Below are 24,410 nucleotides of genomic sequence, written 5' to 3'. Positions count from 1 at the left end.
TTCTTCAAGTATTGATTTCTCTTGTTCATCATTCAACTCTGTCTTCTCCATTTCTCCCCTTATGTTCTATCTATCTTCCATGTATTGTCCTTGCCCTCATCTTTTCTTTGGCTTCCCGCCATCACTTATCTGCTTATTTTTTGTGTATAATTCTGTTTTTTAATTACCATTTCTTCTAGTTCCCCTTTCATTTCTTCCCTCTTTCCCTCCCATCTCTTCTCTCCATCTCCTTTTTCTTTCCCTTACCATTTCTCCTCTTTGTCCTTGTCCCCAACTCTAAGTTGACTCACGTCTTCTGGCCTTCACTTCTCTTTCTTGCTATTAAGCTATATGTTCCTTTTTCCATCTTTCACTTCTCTAGACTCATGACTGTTCCTTGCCTTCGTCCGTCATCAGCTTTTCTTCCAAACCTTCTTCCTCTATGTTGACCTCTTCTCCATCTGAAGTATACGATGGAATTACGTATATCTCGGCCCACTTGCATGACTACTATTAGTCTTTGTTTACGAGAAGGAAGATAGATATTCTTTCAGTTATTTTTTGCCTTATAAAAGTGCAGGACACACAATGCCATCATACCAGTACCAGCCACACAGTGCTAATCACATAGGGCCCCGTAACAGCACAAGACAGTGCCCCAAACAGTAACAATCGCACAGTGGTTCCCATATCAGTACCAGCCACACAGTGCCTCCATAAAAACCCAGAACAATCAGTGCCTCCCATGCCAGTACAAACCACAGAGTACCTTCACAACCACACAGTATACCCATAACAATGCAACACACACTGTACCTCTATACTAGTACCAGACACACAGTACCTTCATAATACAGCCAAGTGTAGTGTACAAAAGTTAATGTGTGGAAGTTTCTAGATGTTTCTGGATGGTCTATATAGTCTTGTGCTTCTGTCTATTGTCAATGTGTTTCATGTGAGTGAATATAATGTGTATTGCATAGCTGCAGCACTGAATGGGTTACAGTCTGGGTTATGTCTGGAAAAGTATCTCTTTGTGTGTCATGTGATCTTGTTTTATATATGTGGATGCAAGGAGCATGAGTGTGGTCTTTTGGTCTTTGCTTGTCAGAGGGTCTTTTGGTCTAACATGAGGAGAGTCAGGCCTAATGTCCACTTGCACGCAGGGATTCCGAAGATGAATTCCGGCAGCAGAATCCATGCGTGCCCATTATACTCACCTGTCAGAACACTGCGGGTCTCCCCTCCGTTGTGGACAGATATTCTTCTTTCTGCCCGGGGAATTTTTGCTCGGCACGCCGGCAGCGTGCCATGCGCTCGCCCCGTGCACACTTTTTGTTTTTTAAACTCCTGCTCTTCTGCGTATCCGCGGCACAGCACAAAAAACGCTGTACCGTGGGTACGGACGGCTTCCTTTGGCTTCAATGGAAGCCGTCTGTGCGGGAGACCCACAGGAAAATGGAGCATGCTGCGATTTCTTCTCGTGCGTGCGACCTGCACGCTGGGAAAAAATCCCATCCGCATGCTTTTAGCTGCCCTACGGATGCTAATGCATCCCTATGGGCAGCAAGATGCACAGATGTCCCGTGCGGGGACCATGCGCCGATTTTAAGAATAAAATCTGCACGTAGACATTGGGCCTTGGTCTGCACACACACACCTTTAGTCTGTGTGTAGTGAATATGGAAGAGGCTGAGACGATATCGAACATGTGTTTTGGACCCCTTATTCTTTCCCTCCTGGAAGATTAAGCGAGAGCAAGATTCTAGTTCCCACTGTGCACTGCTGGGTGCGTTCCTCAAGTCCGTGAGGGTGTACCGATAGAGAATCGATGAGTGTTTGTGAGACAGTGTCCGGGAACAGAGAAACACAGATAACTTGGCCTGTGTAAGTCACTCTGTGCTCCCGTGTTTCCTCCCTGTCACACCACGTGTTCTCCTGCACCCAGTACCCTGCCAGTGGATGTAAATTGTGGACTGTGTTGGACTGTATTTTAAGTTTTGTTCAAGTAAACGGCTTTACGGACTGTTAACGGTTCTGCCTTTAACCTTTAACCCTGCATGTGGACTTTTATTCTGACATTGAGAAGTCACCGCGGAGGACGGAATAGTGGTGTCACCCGTGACAAACAACCAAGGTAAACCGTACAAGGTTAATCCCCCCACTAATAGCCTGCTCTTGGCCCCTTGAACGTGTCCCTGGTTACCCTCCGGGTGGGAGATGGTAGCGCCACAGTGACAAGGCCTACATCCAAACCCCGCTGTCTCCTAGGCTGGGGCCCGCTCGTCGGATGCTGCACAAGCACACAGTGCTTCCATAACAGTGCAAAATACACAGGGGTAGTTTTATGAAACTGTCTAAAAGAAAAGCTGTTTTAGTTGCCCCCTAGCAACCAATCAGAGTGCAGCTTTCATTTTACCAAAGCAGAATAAAAAATAAAAGCTGTGCTGTGATTGGTTGCTAGGGGGCAACTAACACGGCTTTTATTTTAGATGGTTTTATAAAACTCCCCCACAGTGTCTCCATAACAGCGCAAGTCACGGTGTCCAAACCAGTACAGCGCCTCCAAAACAGTGCAAAGCTCACAGTGTCTCCAAGCCAGTGCCTCTATCACGACACAAGATGGTGTCACCCTAACAGTGCCAGTCGCACAGTGCCTCCATAATAGTGCCAGCCACACAATGTCTTCATATCAGAGCTAACCGCCTAGTGCCCTAGAACAGCACAGGACACACAGTATCCAGTACCCACATACCAGTACAGCCACACAGCACGTCCATAACTGTGCCAACTTCACAGTGTCTCCAAACCACTGCCAGCCACACAGTGCCTCCAAAACAGTGCTAACCACCCAATGCCCTCATAACATCACACAACAGTGCCACCCAAACAGTGCCAGTCACACAGTTCTTCCCATATCAATACCAATGACAGTGTCTCCATAACAGTGAAGGACATGCAGAGTCTCCCATACCAGTACTAACTGTAGAGTACCTCCACAAGTATACAGTATACTCATAACAGCACAAAACACACTGTACCCCCATATCAGTACCAGCCACATAATGTCTCCATATCAGTGTAAACCGCACAGTGCCAGTCACACAGTGCTTCCCATACCCTTGACAGTGCCTCCATAACAGTGCAGGGCATTCAGTGCCTCCCATACCAGTACTAGCCACAGAGTACCTCCACAACCACACAGTATACCCATAACAATGCAAACCACCCAGTGCCCCCATATCAGTACCAGCCACACACTATATCTCTATACCAGAGCCAACCTCGCAGTGCCTCCATCACAGTGCCAACCACAGAAAATAGAACGAAGCTGAAGACTAGTGGCGGCACTTAGATTTTTTTTTTCATCATTCTTAGGCCTCATGTCCACTGGGTAAATGGAATTGCGGATTTCGCCCATAGGGAATCATTGGCCATCCGTGGGTCCATTAAATTGATTTTTGCACCCGCGGATGGCATTTTAAAAGAATTGCATTTTTCATGCGCGGGAGAAAAAACGCGGCATGCTCCATTCTGCCGCGGAATCCGCGTGGATCGGCCACATTGCTATCACATTGATAGCAATGTGTGCGGGTATCTGCAGGCAAAAAAAATACCATTTAAAGCAAATCTGCGCAGAATCTGCCGCGGATTGTATTTTTCTAGTGGACATGAGGCCTTAGGGCTTATTCACACATCAACATTTTTTCATCAGTATTTCGTAAGCCAAAACCAGAAGTCGGTCCAAAATACGGAAGAAATACAAAACTTTCCATCATACTTTCTCTCTGTACGTTCCTCTCCTGCTTTCGGCACACTAAATACCGATGCCATAAACTGACTCGTGAATCCGCCCCTTGATACTGCTGTCTACAACAGTCATGTTCGGTCCGCGCCGCGCAGTATTGGGGGCTGCTTATGGCCCGCAGGCCACAGGTTGTGCGCTCCTAAGCATCTGCCATCCTCCACCCACTCTAGGCCTCCTCACATCGGCCCCCACACCTGGTGACTCTTCACTTCTGTCACTTCCTGAACTACTCTGGGATTCACAGTGAGAGAACGGGGAGGGCGGAGGGTGACGTACAGAGAGGAAGGAGGACCGACTGAGGGGAACGCACAGTCAGGCTGACTACTAGGATCTGTGTGGTACTGGCCAAGGGTTAACCGGACCACCGCCCCATGCCTGGAGATGTGACATGTCCTCTCTTCTAGGAGTGGTGGGTCAAGGTCGCCCAAAGAAGAATACTCGTCCTTGAGCCCCGGAAAAAATGAGTAAAATTGTCTGTCCGACTGAGCGCTGGAAATAACGAAAAATGACCGGACTCTTCCTCGTGGTGAGTAATGGGGGGTTTACGGGTCGCCGCCATATCGAGAGACATTACATACTTGTCCGCCCTGCAATGACGATGAAAGGGTCCCTTATGTAGAGCTCTATCATGCTATACGCTCGCTCTACAGTACTGGAGTTCCCCTTTAAATGTCACTAAGAGCTCATCATTAGCCATTGGACAATATTCTATGGCGGACTAATACTTCGGTCATGTTTAAAATGGACCCATTGACAGTACTTACAAGGCAGATGTAGCAGAGCTGGGTTTGTCCTAAGAACTATTTCGCTATTTCATTGTACAAAAAAGCACTTGAAGTATCCATTCAGCTCTGCTACATCATAAAGCATATACAATGTATGCTCTAGGTTCTCAATAACATGCAGACATGGTAGAGCTGAGTTTGTCCTCAGAACTATTTAGCTATTACATTGTACAAAAAAGTACATAAAGTACCCTTTTAGCTCTGCTACATTCAGCTCTGCTACATCATAAAGCATATACGCTGTATGCTCTAGGTTCTCAATAACACACAGACATGGCATAAAGCGCAAAGATTATATGTTGTATTGTCAAGGACATCCAGATGTAGCAGTGCTGGGTATGTCCTAACACACTTTCCCATAATATCCTGATGCTATCTGTGGCTCTACTAAGCTATTGCAATGCACTGGTAAAGTTGAGAACAACATGTTCAGCTCTGCTACATCCTTATTTCATAAGGCCGTCGTTACATGGGCTTTTATGTATATGCGAGAGCCTGAGCACCAAAGGCTTTTTTTCACGTGTTCCGCGTATTTTACTGGACATTTTGAATGCGCAAATTACTTCTATGGCGACCTTTAGTGCGCAAATGTGCAGAAAAGTAGAGCAGGCTGTGGTTTTGTTTGCACGACCAAAATGCACAAAAAATACGGAAATGTGAACAAACCCATTGAAATCAATGGGTTCTATTCTTTGTGAATTGCGCACACTAGTACGCCCGTGTGACGCCGGCCTACAGCACATATATTGTGTGTTTTACATCCTCAGTAAGGATGTAGCAGAGCTGAGTATATGTCATAGCACAATTCCTCGTTATATCCAGGTACGTGACTATAGGACAGCAGGTAGCTCTACTACATTCTTACAACCAGGGGAACAACACATTCAGCTCTGCTACATCTTTATTTCAGAAAGCGCATACATTGTATGTTCTACATGCTCAATGACATGCAGATGTGGGGTATGTGTCGTAGCACAACTTCTGGCAATATCCAGATATCCTCCGTGGCGGACCGTATGACTGCGTGGAGCTCTACTAAGTTATGGCAAATCACTGCAGAAGCAGCGGGGGCAACCGCTTCAGCTCTGCTACATCTGCATTGCATAAAACGCATTGCCGAAACTACAAGTTGGCTGGAAAGTCACAGTCTAGAAACCAAAAGGAAGGGGCTCATTCACACGGGCGTCTGTATATAATGTAGGTAAAATACGCAGCATCTTCACTGTGTGTATTTGTGCGTATTTTGTCCTTTCTGCGTTTTTTTTGCGCATTTACTCATTGCCTTTTCACTGGTTCATGCACAGAGACGCTATGTTGTAGCAAGCATATTTGCGCCCGCGTGTTTAAACCCTTATGCTGTCGGGTTTACGCGCAGAATACGGACCAGAAATACGCTTGTGTGAATGAGCCCTAAATAACTTGCAGGTGTAGCTGAGTCGAATTTGTGTTATGGCACAATACATCTGTTAGGGCTTATTCAGACAATCGGATGCGCAAAAACGCGCATGAATGAGGTTGATTTTCACACGTGTGCGCACATATTACTGTACTTTTTGCGCAAGCAGGCCTGTTCATACGCGCGCAGGACACACCCTTTCCATGGATTAAATGGCAATTTAGCCTAATGTGGTCCAGATGTGTTTTTTTTCCCGGTTTTCGCAGTATTTCACGCTTCGCCTTACGTACTTGCTCGCCTCCCATCAGAGCCTTTGCTGCGCAAAACACAGAAAGATAGAGCGGGTCCCATTTTTTACCGCACATGTGAAATACGAATGCAAAAAGCGCTCATGAGAATGAACCTGTTGTTTGTTCAGCGCGCCAGATTTTGCACACGCAAATATCTCGCAAACACGGTCGTGTGAAGAAGCCCTTAATCTGTGGATGTAGTTATGCAACGTGATCTATGGCTTCATATAGGACTGCACGTCACTCGCTTCCGCTAGAAGGAGGAGGTGAATGACAAATTCATCTCTGCTGCATCTGTATTTATTACAGCCCATTGCTGATTGCTACACATGTAGCAGAGCCGAGTCTGCGTGTTATCAGAATCCCTCCCGATATTGAGTTATCACAGTGTATTCCCTATGCAACCCCCAAAAGAGTTACTATCATGACCCATCCGGCTCTGCTACACTGGAGAAAAGTGCTAGTGTCTAGCCGATTCCAGTTAGTGCGGCGACTCTTGGCAGTAGGGGAACAAGTACGTGTTTCCTGGATTAGGAAAGCTGCTTGTATTCCAGGAAGCTGAAGAATCCGAGACAGGCCGTACAATACAGAGCTTGTACTACTCCCCCCCTCGTCCACCGCTGCGGCCCGCGGAATGCACGGCTCAGGATTTATATACACAAATTCACCATGGATTCGCGCAAATTTTGTACAGGACAGTGGGGTATGGGTATGTCAGCCGTGACGAGATAAAGGACTTTTGTATTTATGAGTTGCGCCAAATGTATTACGGAGTGAGCGCCATTTTGCAAATCAAAACCCCACAAAAAAAGCTGGGGCGCCAAATAGGGCCCTGAGCTCCTCGTTTATTCTCATTGCACGACTGCAGTGATGGGGAGTTTAAACGGAGCGATGGTCAAGCGCGCGCACTGCCGCTTCATTCACTGTCTATGGGGCTGAGGTGATAAATAATTTTTGTCGATAACTCCCTTAAAGAACCCACTTTGTAAGTGTCATGCTTAGACAGTTGTAGAGAACTGGAAAAACACGGCTGCTTTCTTCCAGAAACAGCGCCACACCTGTCTAGAGGTTGCGTCTGGTACTGCAGCTCAGCACCAGAGAAATTAATGGGATTGCTAAATTATAAAAAGGAGGATGAGAGGGCAGAGAAACTAGGCGGGACAAGAACCAGGACTACCCAAAGCCCTGACCACCCGGGGAGCCTTGAGCAAAGCCCACAAGGGGAGAAGCCCACCTCTATTACAACCCCTACCTTGGCTTCCCCTTCCTGCCAGGTATAGCGCCAACACTATGGTCAGGCCTCCCGGATTCGGAAGTACATTACTAGATTTGGGGGGCTGTCCTGCTGTCTTGGGTGGTCTGCCGCATGTCACACCCACCCATCGCCAGGCCACGCAATAGAAACTGTTCTCATTAGCTCCAGCTGTGACTTCTATCTGTCGTCCACTCTTGTACCGGACACTGACAGTATATACACATCATGGCTCTTCTGCCTGGGTACTGTCTAAGTACAGTATATCTGGAGATAGGAGGAGGAGCCAAGATGTATATGGAGCTGTACGCTGTCAGTAGCCAGCACATGAGTGAAAGGTAGATAAAGGTCACAATGCTGGCTGAGTGGGGCCACAGAGGAGAGCAGTGTAATATAGTGGGGCCACAGAGGGACACTATAATTAAGTGGGACCACATAGGGGCACTATAACTATGTGGGGGCAGTATTAGTAAATAATGTCCCTAGAAGGGACATTACTACTTTATCGAGTGACAAAAGAGGCATTAGTACTATCAGGAGGTTACTGAGAGGTTCATTGGGGGTTAGCAGTAGGATGAGGAGAGTGTACACAGTCAATTTGTGGCTGGGAGAAGTCATCATGGTGGTCTGGCTAGAATTGCCCTTCTTTTCATTGTTCAAAAGTTGGGAGGTATGATTGGTGTCTTCCTTGTTTGTAATCATGAGTTTTCCACTTTGTGTTCCTCTTTGTCACTCATATCCATAGCTGCTTTCAGAATTGTGTTAGTTGCCCAACAGACAGCAGTTTAGCTCCACCCCACGATCAGACATATACCATAATAACTAGGTACAGTGACACCCCCTCCCAGAATGCCTTGTGCCCTACTTTCATATACTTTACCATCAATGACTATCCTTTTACCGTTTTGCAGATCTCCTTATTCTGGCTCCTCCCCGCCATATGTCACACATTGGACATTCCTTTACAGTCAGCTCTGCTAATAAAAGGCGAACCGGTGGGGTTCACAAAAACTCCTTACAGACAGAAAAGATCGGAGACGGAGAATGGAAGCTGCAATGAACATGACTATAAACCGAAAAGGGCAAATCACTGCTGCAACAAATGTCTGGCGGGTGAGTACGAGGGGGTAGTAAATGGTCACTTGTAAAAAATGGTTTCCGAAATTCTGGTTTGGGCACTAGCGATGTATTATAGGATCTAGCAAATGAGCGACTTAAAGAGGATTTACAACTAAAGACATTTATTCAGTATCTGATCGCTGGGGGGTCTGACTGTTAGGACCCCCCCAGCGATCTTGAAACCAGCCTGTGGAATCGTGCACATGTGTAACCACAGCTCCATTCTCTTCTATGGTATGGAGGAAGACTGCTAAGGGCATCAAACTACTTAGAGGTGAATGGAATGGGGATCACCATCGATCCATTCATCTGGGGCATTTGGGGTGTGTAGATTTGGGGATCGCTGAGGGTCCCATACTCAAGAACTCAAGCCAATAGGAGTTTGGTTGGTTGGAGATTGACCTCGCTTGTGCAAATTTCAGTTTTCCTCCTTGGCTTGAATAGTGTGACTTGGTCAGTACTTCTTCCAAGAGCCCCTCTACCTTCTCCGGCATTGATACCGGCTACTCTAGGAAGCAAGAACTTGAGTACAATCGAGTTAAGATTCGTCTGATCTCCTGTGTCCATGGATAGAGTTCACCATCTTCAAAGACGATGTCATATTAATGAAGGAGGGCAGGAGAAGTTGGGCAGAGGTTCCCCTCTTCAGCAATGAACCAGGGGCAAGGCGCTAAAGGTGTTGGACGTATCATGAAGCCACTGGGTTGCCATCATTGGAAAAATTGGGTAGAAGGTTGGAAAAATCGGGCATAGACTCTTTCTAACAAGGAGCCTCAAAATAGAGGACATCCTAGTTCTGGGATGGGACAAGCAGGAGATGACAACCAGCAAACAACCAGATGGGGCAACTTCTTGGCTTTGGAGCCCCTTTTTCTTTTTTATGTACCTATGAAAGCAGTAGAAGTGGTATTCTGCCTGATTTTTTATTAATATATGTATCCAAGCATAGAACAAGATGTAAGAACAAGTATTTACAGTACATGAAGGCAGTTGGGCATGCACAAGTGCCCAACAACTGTCCCATGGATTACCACCGAACTGTGTTTTACACGGGAGCGATAGTCCTACAAGTGAATGGAGGCGCAGTGGTCCGGGATTGTTCTGGCCGCCTCTATGCAATGGCACATAGTTCCATCTGAAGCTCTGGAGTGCCCCTTTAGGCTATCAGTTGAGTGACTGTTGTGGACCCTGGAGGGTGTCCGAGGAACCCCAAAGGGGCCAGACTATGCCGATAGTCTACTTTCGTCCAACGGACAAGAAAGTGGAGCTAATTCTTTGCACACCCAGCCTGCCCTGTAGGACGCGCTCAGCCCCCCATCATCACACCCTGCATTATACCAGTTTTGCTTGCAAATCTAAGGGCTTCTACGTGCGACCACAAATGAAGTCATCATCCGTGGCAGATCACAGGGGAGGCTGAGGTCTGAGGTTTCACGCCTCTGCACTAATATGTGAGGTTCGCTGCACTGCAGTCATCCTCTGTGCAGAGCGAGGAAGCCATAACCCGGGTCTAAAGTGCGGTGATGACTAAAACATAGACGACTATATAGAAAGTCACGGCCGGGAGGTGAGAAGCGTCCGCTGACAGTCATGATATCTGCGGTAAAGCAAAGAGCACAAGAGATGTGACATCACATAGGCATCAGACCATCCTAGCATGCACAGTGCCCCCATGATAGTGATTGCTAGTGCCCCCATAACAACCACAGTCTCCCAATTACTTCAGTGCCCCCATAACACCCACAGTGTATACATAATAGTGATTAGCAGTGCCCCCATAACACCCACAGTGTATACATAATAGTGATTAGCAGTGCCCCCATAACACCCACAGTGTATACATAATAGAGATTGCCATTGCCCCCATAACAACCGCAGTGTATACATAATAGAGATTGCCATTGCCCCCATAACAACCGCAATGTATACATAATAGTGGTTGCCAGTGCCCTCCTAACACCCACAGTGTATACATACTAGTGATTGGCAGTGCCCCCATAACACCCACAGTGTATACATAATAGTGATTAGCAGTGCCCCCATAACACCCACAGTGTATACATACTAGCGATTGGCAGTGCCCCCATAATAACCGCAGTGCCTACATAATAGTGATGGCCAGTGCCCCCATAATATACAGTAGGCCTCATTTATTGAACTGTCTAACATCAGTTAGACATTTTATCAAAACTGTATGTTCTCATGTAGTGGAAAACTCTACTGCAAAATCTGCCCCATTTCCGCCTCAGCGATGCCATGTTTTCGCCATCACAGCGAACAGCGCAATCTTACAAGCGTGATGTCTGTCCAAGTTTCTCAGACCGTTATTGTGCTCGCCCGTGCGAAGCCGCCCTAAGGGAGAGTTCTACATTTTTGGGGAGGCTGTAGCAAACAATACGGCTGCCATTACAGCCCCCGCTGGGGGGCAGTTTTGCTCCATGGTGTTACTTAAGAGCCGGCTTGTCGCCTACGACTGTTCTAGGAATGCGTTTTTTTCCTTCATGCATGATTCCGTCTCCGGATGCATCTGGATTGCCAAGATTAGTGGGAATTGGGAGGAGAGAGACCATAAAATAGTCCCCCAGGCATCTGATACCGCGCCAGGCAGACGCAAATGAAAACAAACAAGAAACCTACGAGAAAAAATACAAAGACTTAAAGAGCGTTGAGCCGGGGAATATGAAGAAGCTGCCAAGGTTTCCTCGTAACATCTTACGCCACACCAAGCCCACGCCCGCCGTCTCAGACACACCTGAGCGCCATCATTAGGAGCGCCACGGTCTTAGACCTAGTATAGCCATCGGGTGAATGTCATGTGCCAGGGTCGCTGGCACATCAGAGCTCCTGTATTTGCCCTACAGATGAGTCAGGAAGTCATGAGACTATCCCTAGAATACACCCTCCTAACCCCTTGGGGACCTGACCTTTTTTGTTTTTCCGGATTTTCCGTTTTTTTTTCTTTTTCGTTTGCTGTACTAACGTTAGAAAATATAATATCTTTGAAAAAAAATATTATTTTCTGCCGCCAGCTTCTGACCGCCATGACTTTTTTTTTCCTGTCTACATAGTTGTGTTAGGGGTCGTTTCTTCAGGACATCCTGTAGTTTCTATTGGTATCATTTTGAAGTTCGTGTGAATTTTTGATCGCTTTTTATTCAATTTATTTTGGAGACAGGGTGACCAAAAATGCGCAATTCTGGCGTTGTTTGTTTTCTTTTCTGACAACATTCATTGTACGGGATCAATAATGTGTTACTTTGATAGATTGGACTTTTATGGATGCAGCGATACCAAATATGCTTTTATTTATTGATTTTTTTCATTATTCATATGGGAAAAGTTTTGTTTTTTTTACTTATTTTTACATTTTTTGTAGTCCCGATAGGGGACTTGAACTTGCAATCACTTGATCGCTCATACAGTACAAGGTAATACCACATTTTGACAGGCAGCCAATGAAGGTGTGCCACAGGCATAGGCCCTGGGGGTGTTCATCCTTAGTGAATCTTAGAGTCCAAAATAGCAAGACAAGCAAATCTTTCCATCATACTTTCTCTCCACTCCTGGTTTTGGCTTAGGCCAACGACACATGGGCAAGCATGATATGGGACATGAATCCCGCCCCACATCGCGCTCCCCACCATGTGAATTCCCCATTGAAGTGAGGCATAGGAAAACAGCCTCCCATCACTTCGGGGGTGCAGGGATCCTCCGGCGCGGCTGTCCCGGCTCCGGCAGAGGATCACGGAGTTTCTCTCATTGCTTTCAATGTCCTCCCATCATGCACTGCTCACAGGATGTTGGAGGCTACAGACAGAGGAGGAAGTAGCAAATGTGTACAAGATGTCAGAGGAAGTGGAAAATGTTTTAGGCGGAGGGTCATGTGACGGATAGAAAATGAAGGAAGTAGCTAGAGCGAGAACAGGGAACCGATCATAGAATGACTTATAGTGATGATGGACATTAGATTTTAGAATGTTACTCTGCGACGGAATACCCCTTTAACAGGCTGTATAAAATGGGCTTTCTAATCTGGCCATCCCCTTTAAGACCTAATTTTATTCTAAACAGGTTTGTGTATATTGTTAATTGTAATGATGAACTTTTCGGAAGCAAACATACAAATTTAAAGGCGCGGCGTAATAATAGGGTGAATACACCACATTGTAATTCCCTTCTAGGCAATGGAACAGGTCTATCATGGCGGGTGCAGGTATTAATAGGCTCCCGCTGACCGGCTTCTAGGAGGGTGTATCAGCGACATTACATAACCGGCTCGTCTATCTCTACAGGGTATAGGGTGCAAGCTGATTGCACTCAAGAAGGTATGAAGACTAACTGCACTCGTTGTCCCCCGGATCACTACAACACAAGTCCAAGCAGCTCTAAATCCTGCAGAGAATGCACAGACTGCTTATCCCGTAAGTACAGGCACTGCCGGACACACTGGGGGGCTAGAACTACCGGCAGCCCTCGGGGGAGCTCAGACTCTGTGAGGGAATGCCCGTAGAAAATAACCTATCGTATAAGTTGTTTATATGTTAAACTGATTTATTTCTTTCATTTTTAGGTGATTTTTTTTATTTTTCATGTTATTTATATAGTTTTTTTTTCTTCCCTGATATCTTACGTTTTCACACTGACCACTAAGAGAAATGATAGAAGACTTCTTGTTCTGCACAGCAGTCCATAGACACGATAGACAGGAGGGGACTCATTGGTCTTTATGGGGTTGTTCTGTGACCGATGCAGGGAGGGGGAGGAGGTAAGCTGTGACTATCACTTATAGACTCCTATGGGATAGTGCTGTATGTATGCTCTGTGATCTCTGCAGAAGTCATTTTACAGAGCGGAAGACGTGAGCCGTGACCCACACCTATAAACGTTAATGGAAGAGTTGAGGGCATGCCCTGTGACCTGTGCAAAGGTCATTGTGCAAGGAAGGGGAGGAAGTGAGCTGTCACTATCATCTATAGATTTCTGTAGGATAGTGCTGTGGACATGCTCTGTGACCTGTACAGAGGTCTTTGCGCATGGAAGAGGAGGAAGAGGTGAGCTGTGACCATCAGGCTTTAATGGTAGAGCATGTGGGCATGCTCTATGACCTGTGCAGAGAGGTGGAAAAGGTGAGCTGTGACATAACTTACTGTGAGTGGTGGATCCTGTGTTATTTATGTATAGGTGTTAGAGGCCATCCACACTGTCTTCTGCACCATCAGTTTAATGTATGGAGGTCGGAAGTGTGCCCAGGCCTCACCCTGCAGTATCATACCGTGGTGAGGTCGGGACACACTTCCGTACTCCACGAAATATTAGGCCTAGTGGTCAGTGTGAGAACTACAGGATTGTTTTAAATGTGTAGAAGCTTTACCATGAATCAGATTACAGCTTTACCGTCACGTCGGTGCAGCATGGACCACACGTTATATTTCGGGGTGCCACACCCCCTTTCTGAGGTGCCCCCAAAACCTCACGTCTATAACATTTTTGACTGATGAAACTGACTTGGAATTGACAAACGTTCACCTTTCTTTCAGAACTTGGCCAAGTTAAGTTGCAAGCCTGCAGTCCGATAAACGATACCGTCTGCGGGTGTCCGGGGGGCTTCTACAAGTCTGATAACGACCGGAAATTTACTTGTCTGCAGTGCAACATGTGTGACAATGGAAGCATACTCTCCCCATGTAAGCTTTTACCCCCCTAAATCTCTGCTCCGTCTTTCGGCTGGTGGGCCGTCATTTCAGTATGGTTATTGGGTTCTCTGTGAACAAGTTATCCGATCTTCTGGATTATGGAATGCTGGATTATAGGAATTTGAACATTGTTTCTCATCACTTTCAGGTAAAGCGGACAAGGACACCTTGTGTAAATGCTTCCACAACTTTTATCTCGACTCGACTGGAAACTGTCGCTCATGTAAAGAGTAAGTATAAAAGTGAGAGGTCCGGGGCTAATAAGAACCTGATCCTAACAGCTCTTCACATTGGATTCATCCATGGCAGACCTTTGATGATATTACACCCTAATGTTCATCCAGAGAAAGGCAAAAAATACAATGAGGTAGAAGTCAATTTTCTTCAATTTAGGGAAAAAATTCCTTCCTGACTCTAATCTGACAATCAGAGTAATCCCCGGATCACCAACCCGTCTGAAGGGATCAGTGATATAACAGGTTTCTATTACACTCCAGGAAGGCGTCCAGGCCCCGCTTGCACTCTTGTAGTGAGTTCCCCAACACCACATCCTCAGGCAGAGAGTTCCACAGTCTCACTGCTCTTACAGTAAAGAACCCTCTTCTATGTTGGTGCAAAAACCTTTGTGTAGACATAGAGGGCACCACATTGTTACAATCCTGGATATAAATAGATGGTGGGAGAGATCTCTGTATTTTCCCCTGATATGTTTAACCCCACGTCCTATAATGGATTAATCGAGTTTCTAGTCAGGATCCGTTTTTCCATAATAATGGAGCATACTGCACCATTTTGACCATCAAAAAGCAACAGAAAACTGAAAAAAAGAGTGAATGGCGCTCTTATTATAGTCAAATGTTTGGCTTCTATCACCACCTAGTGACAGTAAATGGTACTGTATAGGAAAACTGTCGCTAGACACACGCTGAATGGCCACTTTATTAGAGCCCCGGCCCTTTCACAGTTGGAGCTTCCCTGTATGGACATTCTCCCCATGACCCTGGAGTGCAACATAAAATCCCGTGACAAGTTGTCTGTGGATCACTTTCAGCGTGAATCCACATCAGATGGGAAAATCCAGTGATCTGAACATCTGAGGCCGGGTCATCGGTGCTAGACTAGCCAGGCCAGGATGTCTCTACCAACCATGTGGGGTGTCCTTGTGTAATGGTTTGGAGAGTATATGGTGAATGGTGTGATAAAGGAAAAACATCCAGCGAAAGGGGATCCTGCGGATATAAATAGCATATTGACAAAAGGGGTCAGAGGAAGGTGTCAGGAATCGTTCTGGTGAACCGGCACTGCACTACCAAGAGAAGCCAAATACAACAGTGGAGCTCCAACTAACGTATCCGAATGCACAACTATAAGAGCAGATGACCAGTTCCAGCGCCATTGTGTCTAATAGAAACAGAAAGATGAGACTCCAGGGGGGCGAAACAGCGCAAAAATTAACTGGATGAGTACAGATTCCTGTTGCCCTGTGCTGATGGGACGTTAGAATTTGGTGCAAGCAGCATGAATCGATGACCCCTTCATGTCAGCTGGTCAGAACATGTCTGCACCTCCATCTGTAGCTTCCTGTCCGCAGGGGCCGAACAATTTCATTAGTGAGTGGAATCTATGCCATGACACATTGCTGCTGCTCTGAAAGCCAAGGGAGGTCAAACGCACTACTAAATGGGGGTCTAACAAAGTGGCCATCCAGTGTAAATATTATGTATCGGTTGGGGGAGAACTGCTACCACTCTTATTCCGTTAGTGTTAGATAGCGATAATATGCAGATTAGCGCTCGTTCACATCAGCGTTAGAGGATTCCATTTTCCCGCTCTGTTTGGGGAGCAGGAAAACGGCGCCCCCTGGCTCAATGGTTTTGTCTTATATCGAATGGCGCTAAACGGTCCCTCATTGAGTATAATTGGGGTCCTTCAGCAGCCCGGCTTTTTGCCGAGTTTACAGGACAAAATAGAGCCGCCTGTTGTGCTATTTCCTCCTGTTTTCTAACGGAAATCAGCAACAGAGGTTCCAAACAGAACTGCCGATGCGGATGAACGCACCCTTCCATAAATCCATCTCACACACATACATGACGGCCTCTTCAGGGATTTGGAACTATTTCGAATTTTCAGAAACTTGCGAATAGGAAGTTTAATGCGTGAATTAATTTCTCAGGAGCCTCATGGGGCACTTGTATCACATCCAGTAATGATTCTGTATGATTTTAGGTGTAACCGTACAGAAGACTGCGACGTTCACTGTCCGCCGCTATCCAAATCGCCGGAAGGTGAGTGTGAATGACACTGAAACATGTCTGTATGTGCAGCGATCTGTGTAGGCTGCAGCAAACAAGAGGGCAAGGACTGCCCTGGATTAGGCACGAAAGAACAATGGCGCTTATTTATGAACATTCTTTTTGGAACTCAACAGTCTTAAATTGTGCCAAATTTACAAAAGTGCTACATGGACTTGTAAATTTGGCACAATTTACATTGCATGATTCCCTTTCTTGCTTTTTACATTCCCATTAAAGACATATACCCCCTACTCACAGCGTAGGTGATGCCTGCCTGATCGCTGGAGGACCACTTGGTCCCTCACTATCCCCAGACCTTGTGGCTTGTGTAAATGTAACGGTGCTGAGCATGTGTGACAACCACTCCATTCACTTCTATGGGATAGGCGAAGATCGATGCATCTGGTGGTCTCCCTCCACCCCATGGAAGTCAACGAAGCAGTGGTCAAGCACATGCAACACCACTCCATTCACATGAGGCATTCAGCGATCATGGGATCCGAGTGGGCAGACCCCCAGTGAGCAGATACTTATCCGCTATCCACTGGATACAGCATAGATGTCTTTCATAGGAAAACCCCTTTAAACTTCGCTCCATATTGGGGCACATCCAGTCATCAAATGATAAACATATTAATTGTCTTACGTTTCAGAACCAGACATTGTTCCGAGGATCTTAGTCGGTGTAATGGGTGTCGCTCTTCTGGCCGTGGTGATTGCAGTTATTGTCAAGAGTCGGAGGAGGTTGTTCAGCAGTTTCCAGACAAGGAGCCCTCTCCCTGCCACCGACGTAACAGGTCAGTACACTGAATGTAGGAGAAAAGTTCAGATGTTCTTGAGATCAGTGCAGGAACTTGTTGGCATTCTGTTGTCAGAATGTAGGCACTTTTGTGAGGAATCGGGACTCTTAGCGCACGTCCAGTTTAGAGAGATGCCAATCCATGCTGACGGTCCATTTGGCCTATGCGCTAGGATAGAGAGCCGCTCTGGTATATCCATGCATTACATGGCATGTTAGGCCGTATTCCCACTGGTAAATCCACGTCGGAAAAATATGACATGGATTTCACATTTAAGCACGAATTTCTACCACGAATTGCCATTAAAGCCGCCTTAGATCTGCATATAGATGTCGTAGCATTAGTAGAGCTTGTTACCAAGGTGTTTTATTACCGTATACTTAGTAACTTTTTATGTTTTTTTTTAATAGAAAACGGCCAACTGAACACGCCTCTGGTACGTATCACATGACTAGCCCTCTAATAAGCTTATAATAAATGTGAACTGAAACAAAGGACATTAAAGTGGGTGTACCATAGGACAAATGGATGTCATGGAAGAAGGTCCTATGCTCAGGATCCCTCTCTATTAGCCAGAGTCGAGATCCACCAATAAAGAGTATCTCCTTCATTGGAGAACTGGGCAACGTCGCATAATACACATAGTAGCCCAATCATTTAAATGGCCGTCATCTAATACCACATTTCTTCTTCAATGACCATTGACGGCAATTAACAAAAGATGCTAAAGGGTATGGACACATGTAGCAGGCACAACGTGGTCGAAGTATAAGCAGTGAAAGTGTTGTTGAAGGCATGCCACTTGCCACATCGAAAGGCGTTGCTTTCCCCATTCTGAAGGGTCTCCACCGCAGCTATTTGGTACTTAGCCTATGACTGGGCACCTCTAATCAGGCCTTCCGCACTATGCCTGATCAATGTGGTCCTTCATGGTTCCTGACTCAAACTGTGAAGGTGTTCTTGCTGAATATTTGGATTTGACTGTTTTTTTGCTGCCCACATTGATCCTTGCCTGTTACGCATACTGCATATACTCGGCCAGCCTTGATCTCTGACTTCTATGACTACTCTCCAAGCTATCTTTTCTGTTCACACTTCGGATTTCCAAGCCTGCTCACCCAACAACCAAAGGAGACTATTCCAGGGAAGCAATCTGTGGGTTCTCTTCAAACCCAAAAAGCTTAGACTTCACTCGCCAGTTTATTCCTCAGCCAAACCCATCAGTGGGTCCTCCACCTTTTCTTCAACTTACTTGGTGAAAGTTGTACTGAATAGGTCCAGAACTTTTAAGATGGCAAGAAGAGGCATAAAGATCACCATCTCTGGACTTTTAAGTTCAAGACATAGTTTGGAATGATAAGACACACTTTACAACCTGGACAAAAAGATAGCACAAAAGTAGGTTTGGCAAAAGGCCATAGAACCCTTGAATTTTTCCTGACCCCAACTTTTTTATTGACCACCTTTCAGATTTATACTGTAACATTGACGGGAAGATGGGTTTTATGATTTTATGACTGACCCATCATGCTAATACTCTTGTGGACCCAAATCAAAAATCTTATAGGAAACTGTTCCTAGGGCTAGTGGTGGCCATATTAATGCTCACGCTTCCGCAATGAGATATTCAGGGTTCCAGACACTTTTGGCCATACAGTCTATGTTCTCCAGCACTAATCACATTACAACATATAACAACTTGTGTCGGTAAGGTTTAAAATGTCGAAATAAAAAATTTACCAAAACATTTTCTTTCTACTTTTTGCAGGTGCAGAACAGCACGTCACACTGTAAATCAGATAGTCTGCCAGGACACGTGATTTGTGTTGTAGAAGATCCTGAAATTGAACATCAAAATAAAGCTCAGAATTCTGTACTTCCATTGCCAGACATCACATTACAGACCAAGACACAGTGCCTAAACAGTGAGTAAAAATATAAGTGTGTACAAAGTAGGAGTTGTCTGGGTCATACAATCAGAAACTAGACTGAGTTAAAATTAAGGAAGGCGGGAAGACTAAAAAATTCGAGGTAGAAAAGAAAAGGGTTGACCAGGCCTACAAATCTGTCAATTGGAAGAGGATCAGGTAGACAGTGGACCAGAATGAGAACTGCATCAAAGCTATGACTCGATTATGTAGAGAATTTCCTGAGAGATGATAGATAGAAAAAACAACTGGATCTGTGGAAAAACTCAGGCCTGAAAGGGGATCAAAGTTTTGACTACAGTGATTTGCTTGGCTACCTTGTGCCACTGTGGTCACTCATTGAATAATTCTTCTAGGACTTTATACCCACCACTTTTTATATTTTCCGTAGTAAAAGTAGATAAATTATACATTTTGGGGTAATTTTCACATCTTTAATGTCTTGAACAACTTTAATTATTTTCCACCTTATTTGTACTTCCAGACCCGCAAGTCGTCTACAAAGTCATCGAATGCATTCCTGTTGGCAACTGGAGGGAGTTCATCCGCCGTTTGGGTGTCAGTAACCATGTCATTGAGACAGCTGAGCAGGACTACAGACATTACAAAGATGCTCAGTATGCAATGCTCTCATATTGGCTCCACAATGCTGGTTCATCCGGAACGACGAGGGACACATTATTCAGAGTGTTGAGAGAGATGAACTTGGGAGGATGCGTAGAGAAGATCGAGGAGAGCTTTTGACAATTCTTGTTACTTTCATAGAAACTTAACTTCAGAAAAATCTTTTCCTTTCTGTATTAACATAGGACTTTCTAACAACTGATGTTTTTTTTATTCTCACTAGAGACCAAAGCTATTTGTCATCTATCATTGCAGCTATGACATATATTTCTACCCGTCTCGAAATTCTCAAAGTGTTACATTTTTAGATTACATAGCAGATTATCACTGGGATATAACTTGTTCTACCAAGCTCCAGCCCATGGACAGTCAAATGTACATACAGCAACCTGGATATACTTCTGTTGAGGTCATAGAAATGTGAAACCCAAAGGCCAAATAAGCCAAAGTTAGCCCAAACAGCCGGGTGATAATCAAACGACAAGACACAGCCAAAATGGATCTTCAACCCATTATCACCAAGCTTGGTCTGATGTTGAGCAAAATCTCCAGCTTCTATACCTATATCCATAAGGATGGCCACCTAAAATTACCACCCCATACCATTTTAACTATCCACCTGAGTTCTGCCAAGTGTCTAGTCATATCGATTTCCATGAAAGCGTCGACCAAAAAATTGGGAGTATAATCAAAGCCTTCCGAATTTGAGAATGCAACCAGTCTTTTTGGATTTTGACCTCTAAAGACTTGTCCTACTTGTCGAAAAGCCCTTGTAAAGATTTCCCATGTCCATATAAAAGAATTTATATATATTTTTGAAAGCATAGATGTTGTATATTTTTGTATGCAGTTACACTCAATTCTTCAGTTTCATTGCTTGGTAATCACAATAAAACAAATGTCATGGGGGAGTTTAAATGGGGGTGGCTTTTTAATGAAGGTGAAAACACGTGAACCAAAAATGCACTGCACAGTATCTCTTGCTTTCTGAAGACATCCCCTCTGGAAACACCCACCAGTGCCAGTCCCACGCTTAGTCTAGTCCTGATGCTGCTGGCGTTCCAAGGGCTAGGTGGCTTGGCTAAAGAGAAGTATCTGATCAAAACAGCTGCTCAGGTGGCAGGACCAACATGGAAAAAGATATACCCGTTTCCCTGTTCTCACATTACTTCTGTTCAGCCAGCACCAGGTCGCCAATGGTCTTCACTTCCAGGTGTAAGAATCCAGCGATCACTTGTCAGCTGACTTCAGCTGGTGATTAGCTGCAGTGGGCACATGGCTTGATGTTGGGATGTCAAAGTTTTGTATCCATAAGTGAAAACTAGTGGGGACCGTTCATTGGCGGAACAGGAGCAACAGGCGATGAGTATAGCTTTTTTTATGTTGGTCCTCCATCCTGTTTGCACTTTATGGAATATCAGACATTCTTGATGCCCCATGTGTATCTTTCTCAAATAATAGTTAACATGGCACCACCACTTTTGTGATGTAATCAAAGAAATCAGTGAGATTAATGTGGTATGATGTGCCCTTATTAAGGCTGTGCTGTTGATAGATAGATAGATAGATAGATAGATAGATAGATAGATAGATAGATAGATAGATAGATAGATAGATAGATAGATAGATAGATAGATAATGTAACACGCCAGACCACGGTGGGGTGGGTAGCAATGGTGGTGATCACCTTGGCTCCGCTGCTTTTTGGGCTACCCGTGAAGTCGAATAGGGTAAGATGGTAATTTGTCAAGTTTGTGACGCCAGTCCGTATACAGGCCGAGACCCATGTCGGACAAAATACTAATAAAAATGGGGAAAAACAAAATAAAAGGGATTTATCCTTTTCCCTGGAGAGTAGTGTGGTATCTCAGTGCAGATGTTACGGTGGTGAGAAGAGACTCCAGGAGGCAGAATTTAATGTTGAATCAGTGGAACAATTTATTAAGAAGAAGGATCTTTCTTAGAACATTTCCCAATACTCCATTAATTGAGGTAAATACATGTATATTCAAAATGCAGGCATTACGTACAGAAACTTCATCTGTAGGCTAGGGCACTCTACTAAGTGAAAGGCACAGGATTCCTTTCCTAGCCTTTATGCATTGCCCTCCTGCTTCTCTCTCCTATTCTCTTCTATTTCTTTCAGTATGAATATCCTCTTTTCTCCAGTTACTATTTCCTTGAGCTGTTCCTTCTTCTTCTGGGTTTTGCTTAAACTGATTCCTTTCTCTTAAAACAATACTCCTTTTGTACTCACACTTTCCTCCTTCTCACTGCACTGTTTTTAGATCTTGCTTCTTCTTCAAACTTCCACCATTCTACTACTCTCTCTCTTTTATCTGTCCTCTCTAAGCCAACCTGTGCATGAGTCTTATCTCCCAAAATCCGGGTAGCTATCTTTCAGCTAGCTAACCGACCAAAAGAGCCAAGATCTCATATCTATCTATCTATCTATCTATCTATTTATCTATCTCATATCTATCTGTCTGATATCTATTGATTAACAGACCATAAGAGACTTGGATTGTTCAGCTTGTGTAGGACTCCAAGGAATCTTGTTCAATGGTATTTAGAGATTTCAGTTTTCCAGCTTCTAGTACCTTCAAGTTTATAAGGCAAAAATACAGATGTTCACGGATGTTTCCATTTTTGCCTAATCTCTGATACTGGTCTCCACATAAGAGCCCAGTTCTGAAGTCTGCAGTAGATGGTTTAAATTTGGTGACGTCTAATTGACCTTTTAAGACTTTCCTTTCTATAGCTGCTCAACCTTCTCCATGGAAGGGTATTACTCCTGCTATCATCGGGTGGATTACTGCACCGAATGTAAACCAGTCCACACAGTGTCATAGGACTGGATATAATTTCTGGAGCAACCAATCCAGGGGTTTGACATGTTTCTGGCCAATACTTTTCCAAATACATTGTTCATTGCAAGTGTTACGTCTGCTGGGCAGACCATGCTTCAGCACGGATGCAAAGGATGATATCACATCCAAACAAGGATGCACTGGATGCGTAACCTGAGATACTAAACAAACGCACACACGGAACACCAAGGAACAGTGAACTGGGAACAGACTTATGGACAGACATAAATCATGACTGACAAATGCTCAAAACACTCACCAGCATACCTGCACAGATAGCCAGATGGAATAACTATAGAATGTACGAGGTATTAGTTCGTATTTTGGCCAAGATACTTAAGCCTGTGAGCCCACTTCAGGGGTCATCATTGTCTTACTGCTGCCTCTTCTAATGAGACAACTAACCCCAGGAAACCTGCCTGCCAGCGGGACGATCGTCCCGATGAGGACGGCCCCGCGCTGGAACCTAAGGACCCAACTAGCCCAAAGATGGTAAATGATCCAAAGCAGGACATGACACAGTTCACACCAACACACCAGGGATTGCATGCAACACAGAACAGAGCTCTTCCTAAGGAGAAAAGATAGTGTTTCTGAGCTCTAAATGTAATTGTAACTTGGCTATAGAGCTCTATGCACTATGATGGTGTTTTCCGCTTCTACCTCTATAGCACCTTCCAACTGTAGTGGCCCAGAGTTAGGGACCATCTAGTTCTGTGCTTGTGCACCCCATGTGGGTTTGTCCTTGTGCATTCGTGTGTGTTTGTGTCTACGTGGTCTTTGGTTTTTGTGTCCTTTGAGGTGACCTCCTGGGGTCAATGTCTTGGTGTCACCAATCTTGGTGGTGTCCGTGTGACTGTCTCCCTAACCTGCTCTGTGTGGTGTGATTGGTAGAGCAGTTGGGGGCAGAGTTGGTTGGTGAGAAGAAGAAGGACGTGTAAGCAGGAGGCTGAGGCTCTGACGCTTCCGTCTGGGTTAGGCCCGGAGTCGTCTCATTTAGCTTTGAGATGCATCCCCTCATGGGACTTGAAGTGAGCATTAGTTCTTGGAGTAGAAGTCTACACTTCTGCTGCTTAACTATGGAGTAGGGGGACCGTACTGACACTGCTACTGCAAGTCTGAGGACAAGTCTGGCCTGAGTGTTTTGCCCCATGAATGTCACTAGGTCAGCGAGGAAAGGGCATGAAAAGTAAGAGACTACTCATGTTTGTCTCTCCATGTCAGGAGCGCTCTCCCCAGAACCTTCCAGCAGATAACTGAGACTGATGACACAGATATCTCAGGAAAAGAGTGTTTTGTCTAACACAAGTGTGTTGGAGGATGGTGAAAGGAAAGAGTGCCTGTAATATTGTACTTGAGACTGTTGCAGTAATGTACTTGGATAATCATAGTTGAAAATATCCAGTAAAACCGTGTGCCTCAGGTTTTAAAACTACACTTTGACTGTGGACTCTTTATGTGGTTATGTTGACTCATTAAAGAAAAGAGGCACTAGCGTCACGTGAACAGTTACGTTGTCATTTCTTTGCTGGCGCGGCTGTGAGCTTTTACCCTCACATGCTGCCAGGACAG

The 24,410-nt window shown here is 45.1% G+C and overlaps 2 protein-coding genes across 2 annotated transcripts in view; one reads left to right on the top strand and one right to left on the bottom strand.

The window, feature by feature from the left end:
• TAPBPL (TAP binding protein like) overlaps nt 1-24,410 on the bottom strand; it is a 351,854-nt gene that overhangs the window by 277,218 nt on the left and 50,226 nt on the right. The window lies entirely within an intron of this gene.
• Nucleotides 4,030-20,792, top strand: TNFRSF1A (TNF receptor superfamily member 1A). The gene is made up of 10 exons (XM_066601299.1): nt 4,030-4,313; nt 8,422-8,623; nt 12,922-13,050; nt 14,167-14,313; nt 14,471-14,552; nt 16,549-16,607; nt 17,270-17,413; nt 17,827-17,852; nt 19,185-19,341; nt 19,829-20,792. Exons 1-10 carry the CDS (start codon nt 4,293-4,295, stop codon nt 20,086-20,088), a joined length of 1,227 nt encoding a protein of 408 aa, XP_066457396.1. The 5' UTR covers nt 4,030-4,292; the 3' UTR covers nt 20,089-20,792.

Source organism: Eleutherodactylus coqui, chromosome 4, assembly GCF_035609145.1.
Source record: "Eleutherodactylus coqui strain aEleCoq1 chromosome 4, aEleCoq1.hap1, whole genome shotgun sequence".
Lineage (NCBI taxonomy): Eukaryota > Metazoa > Chordata > Amphibia > Anura > Eleutherodactylidae > Eleutherodactylus > Eleutherodactylus coqui.
This window is presented reverse-complemented; position numbering and strand designations above follow the sequence as displayed.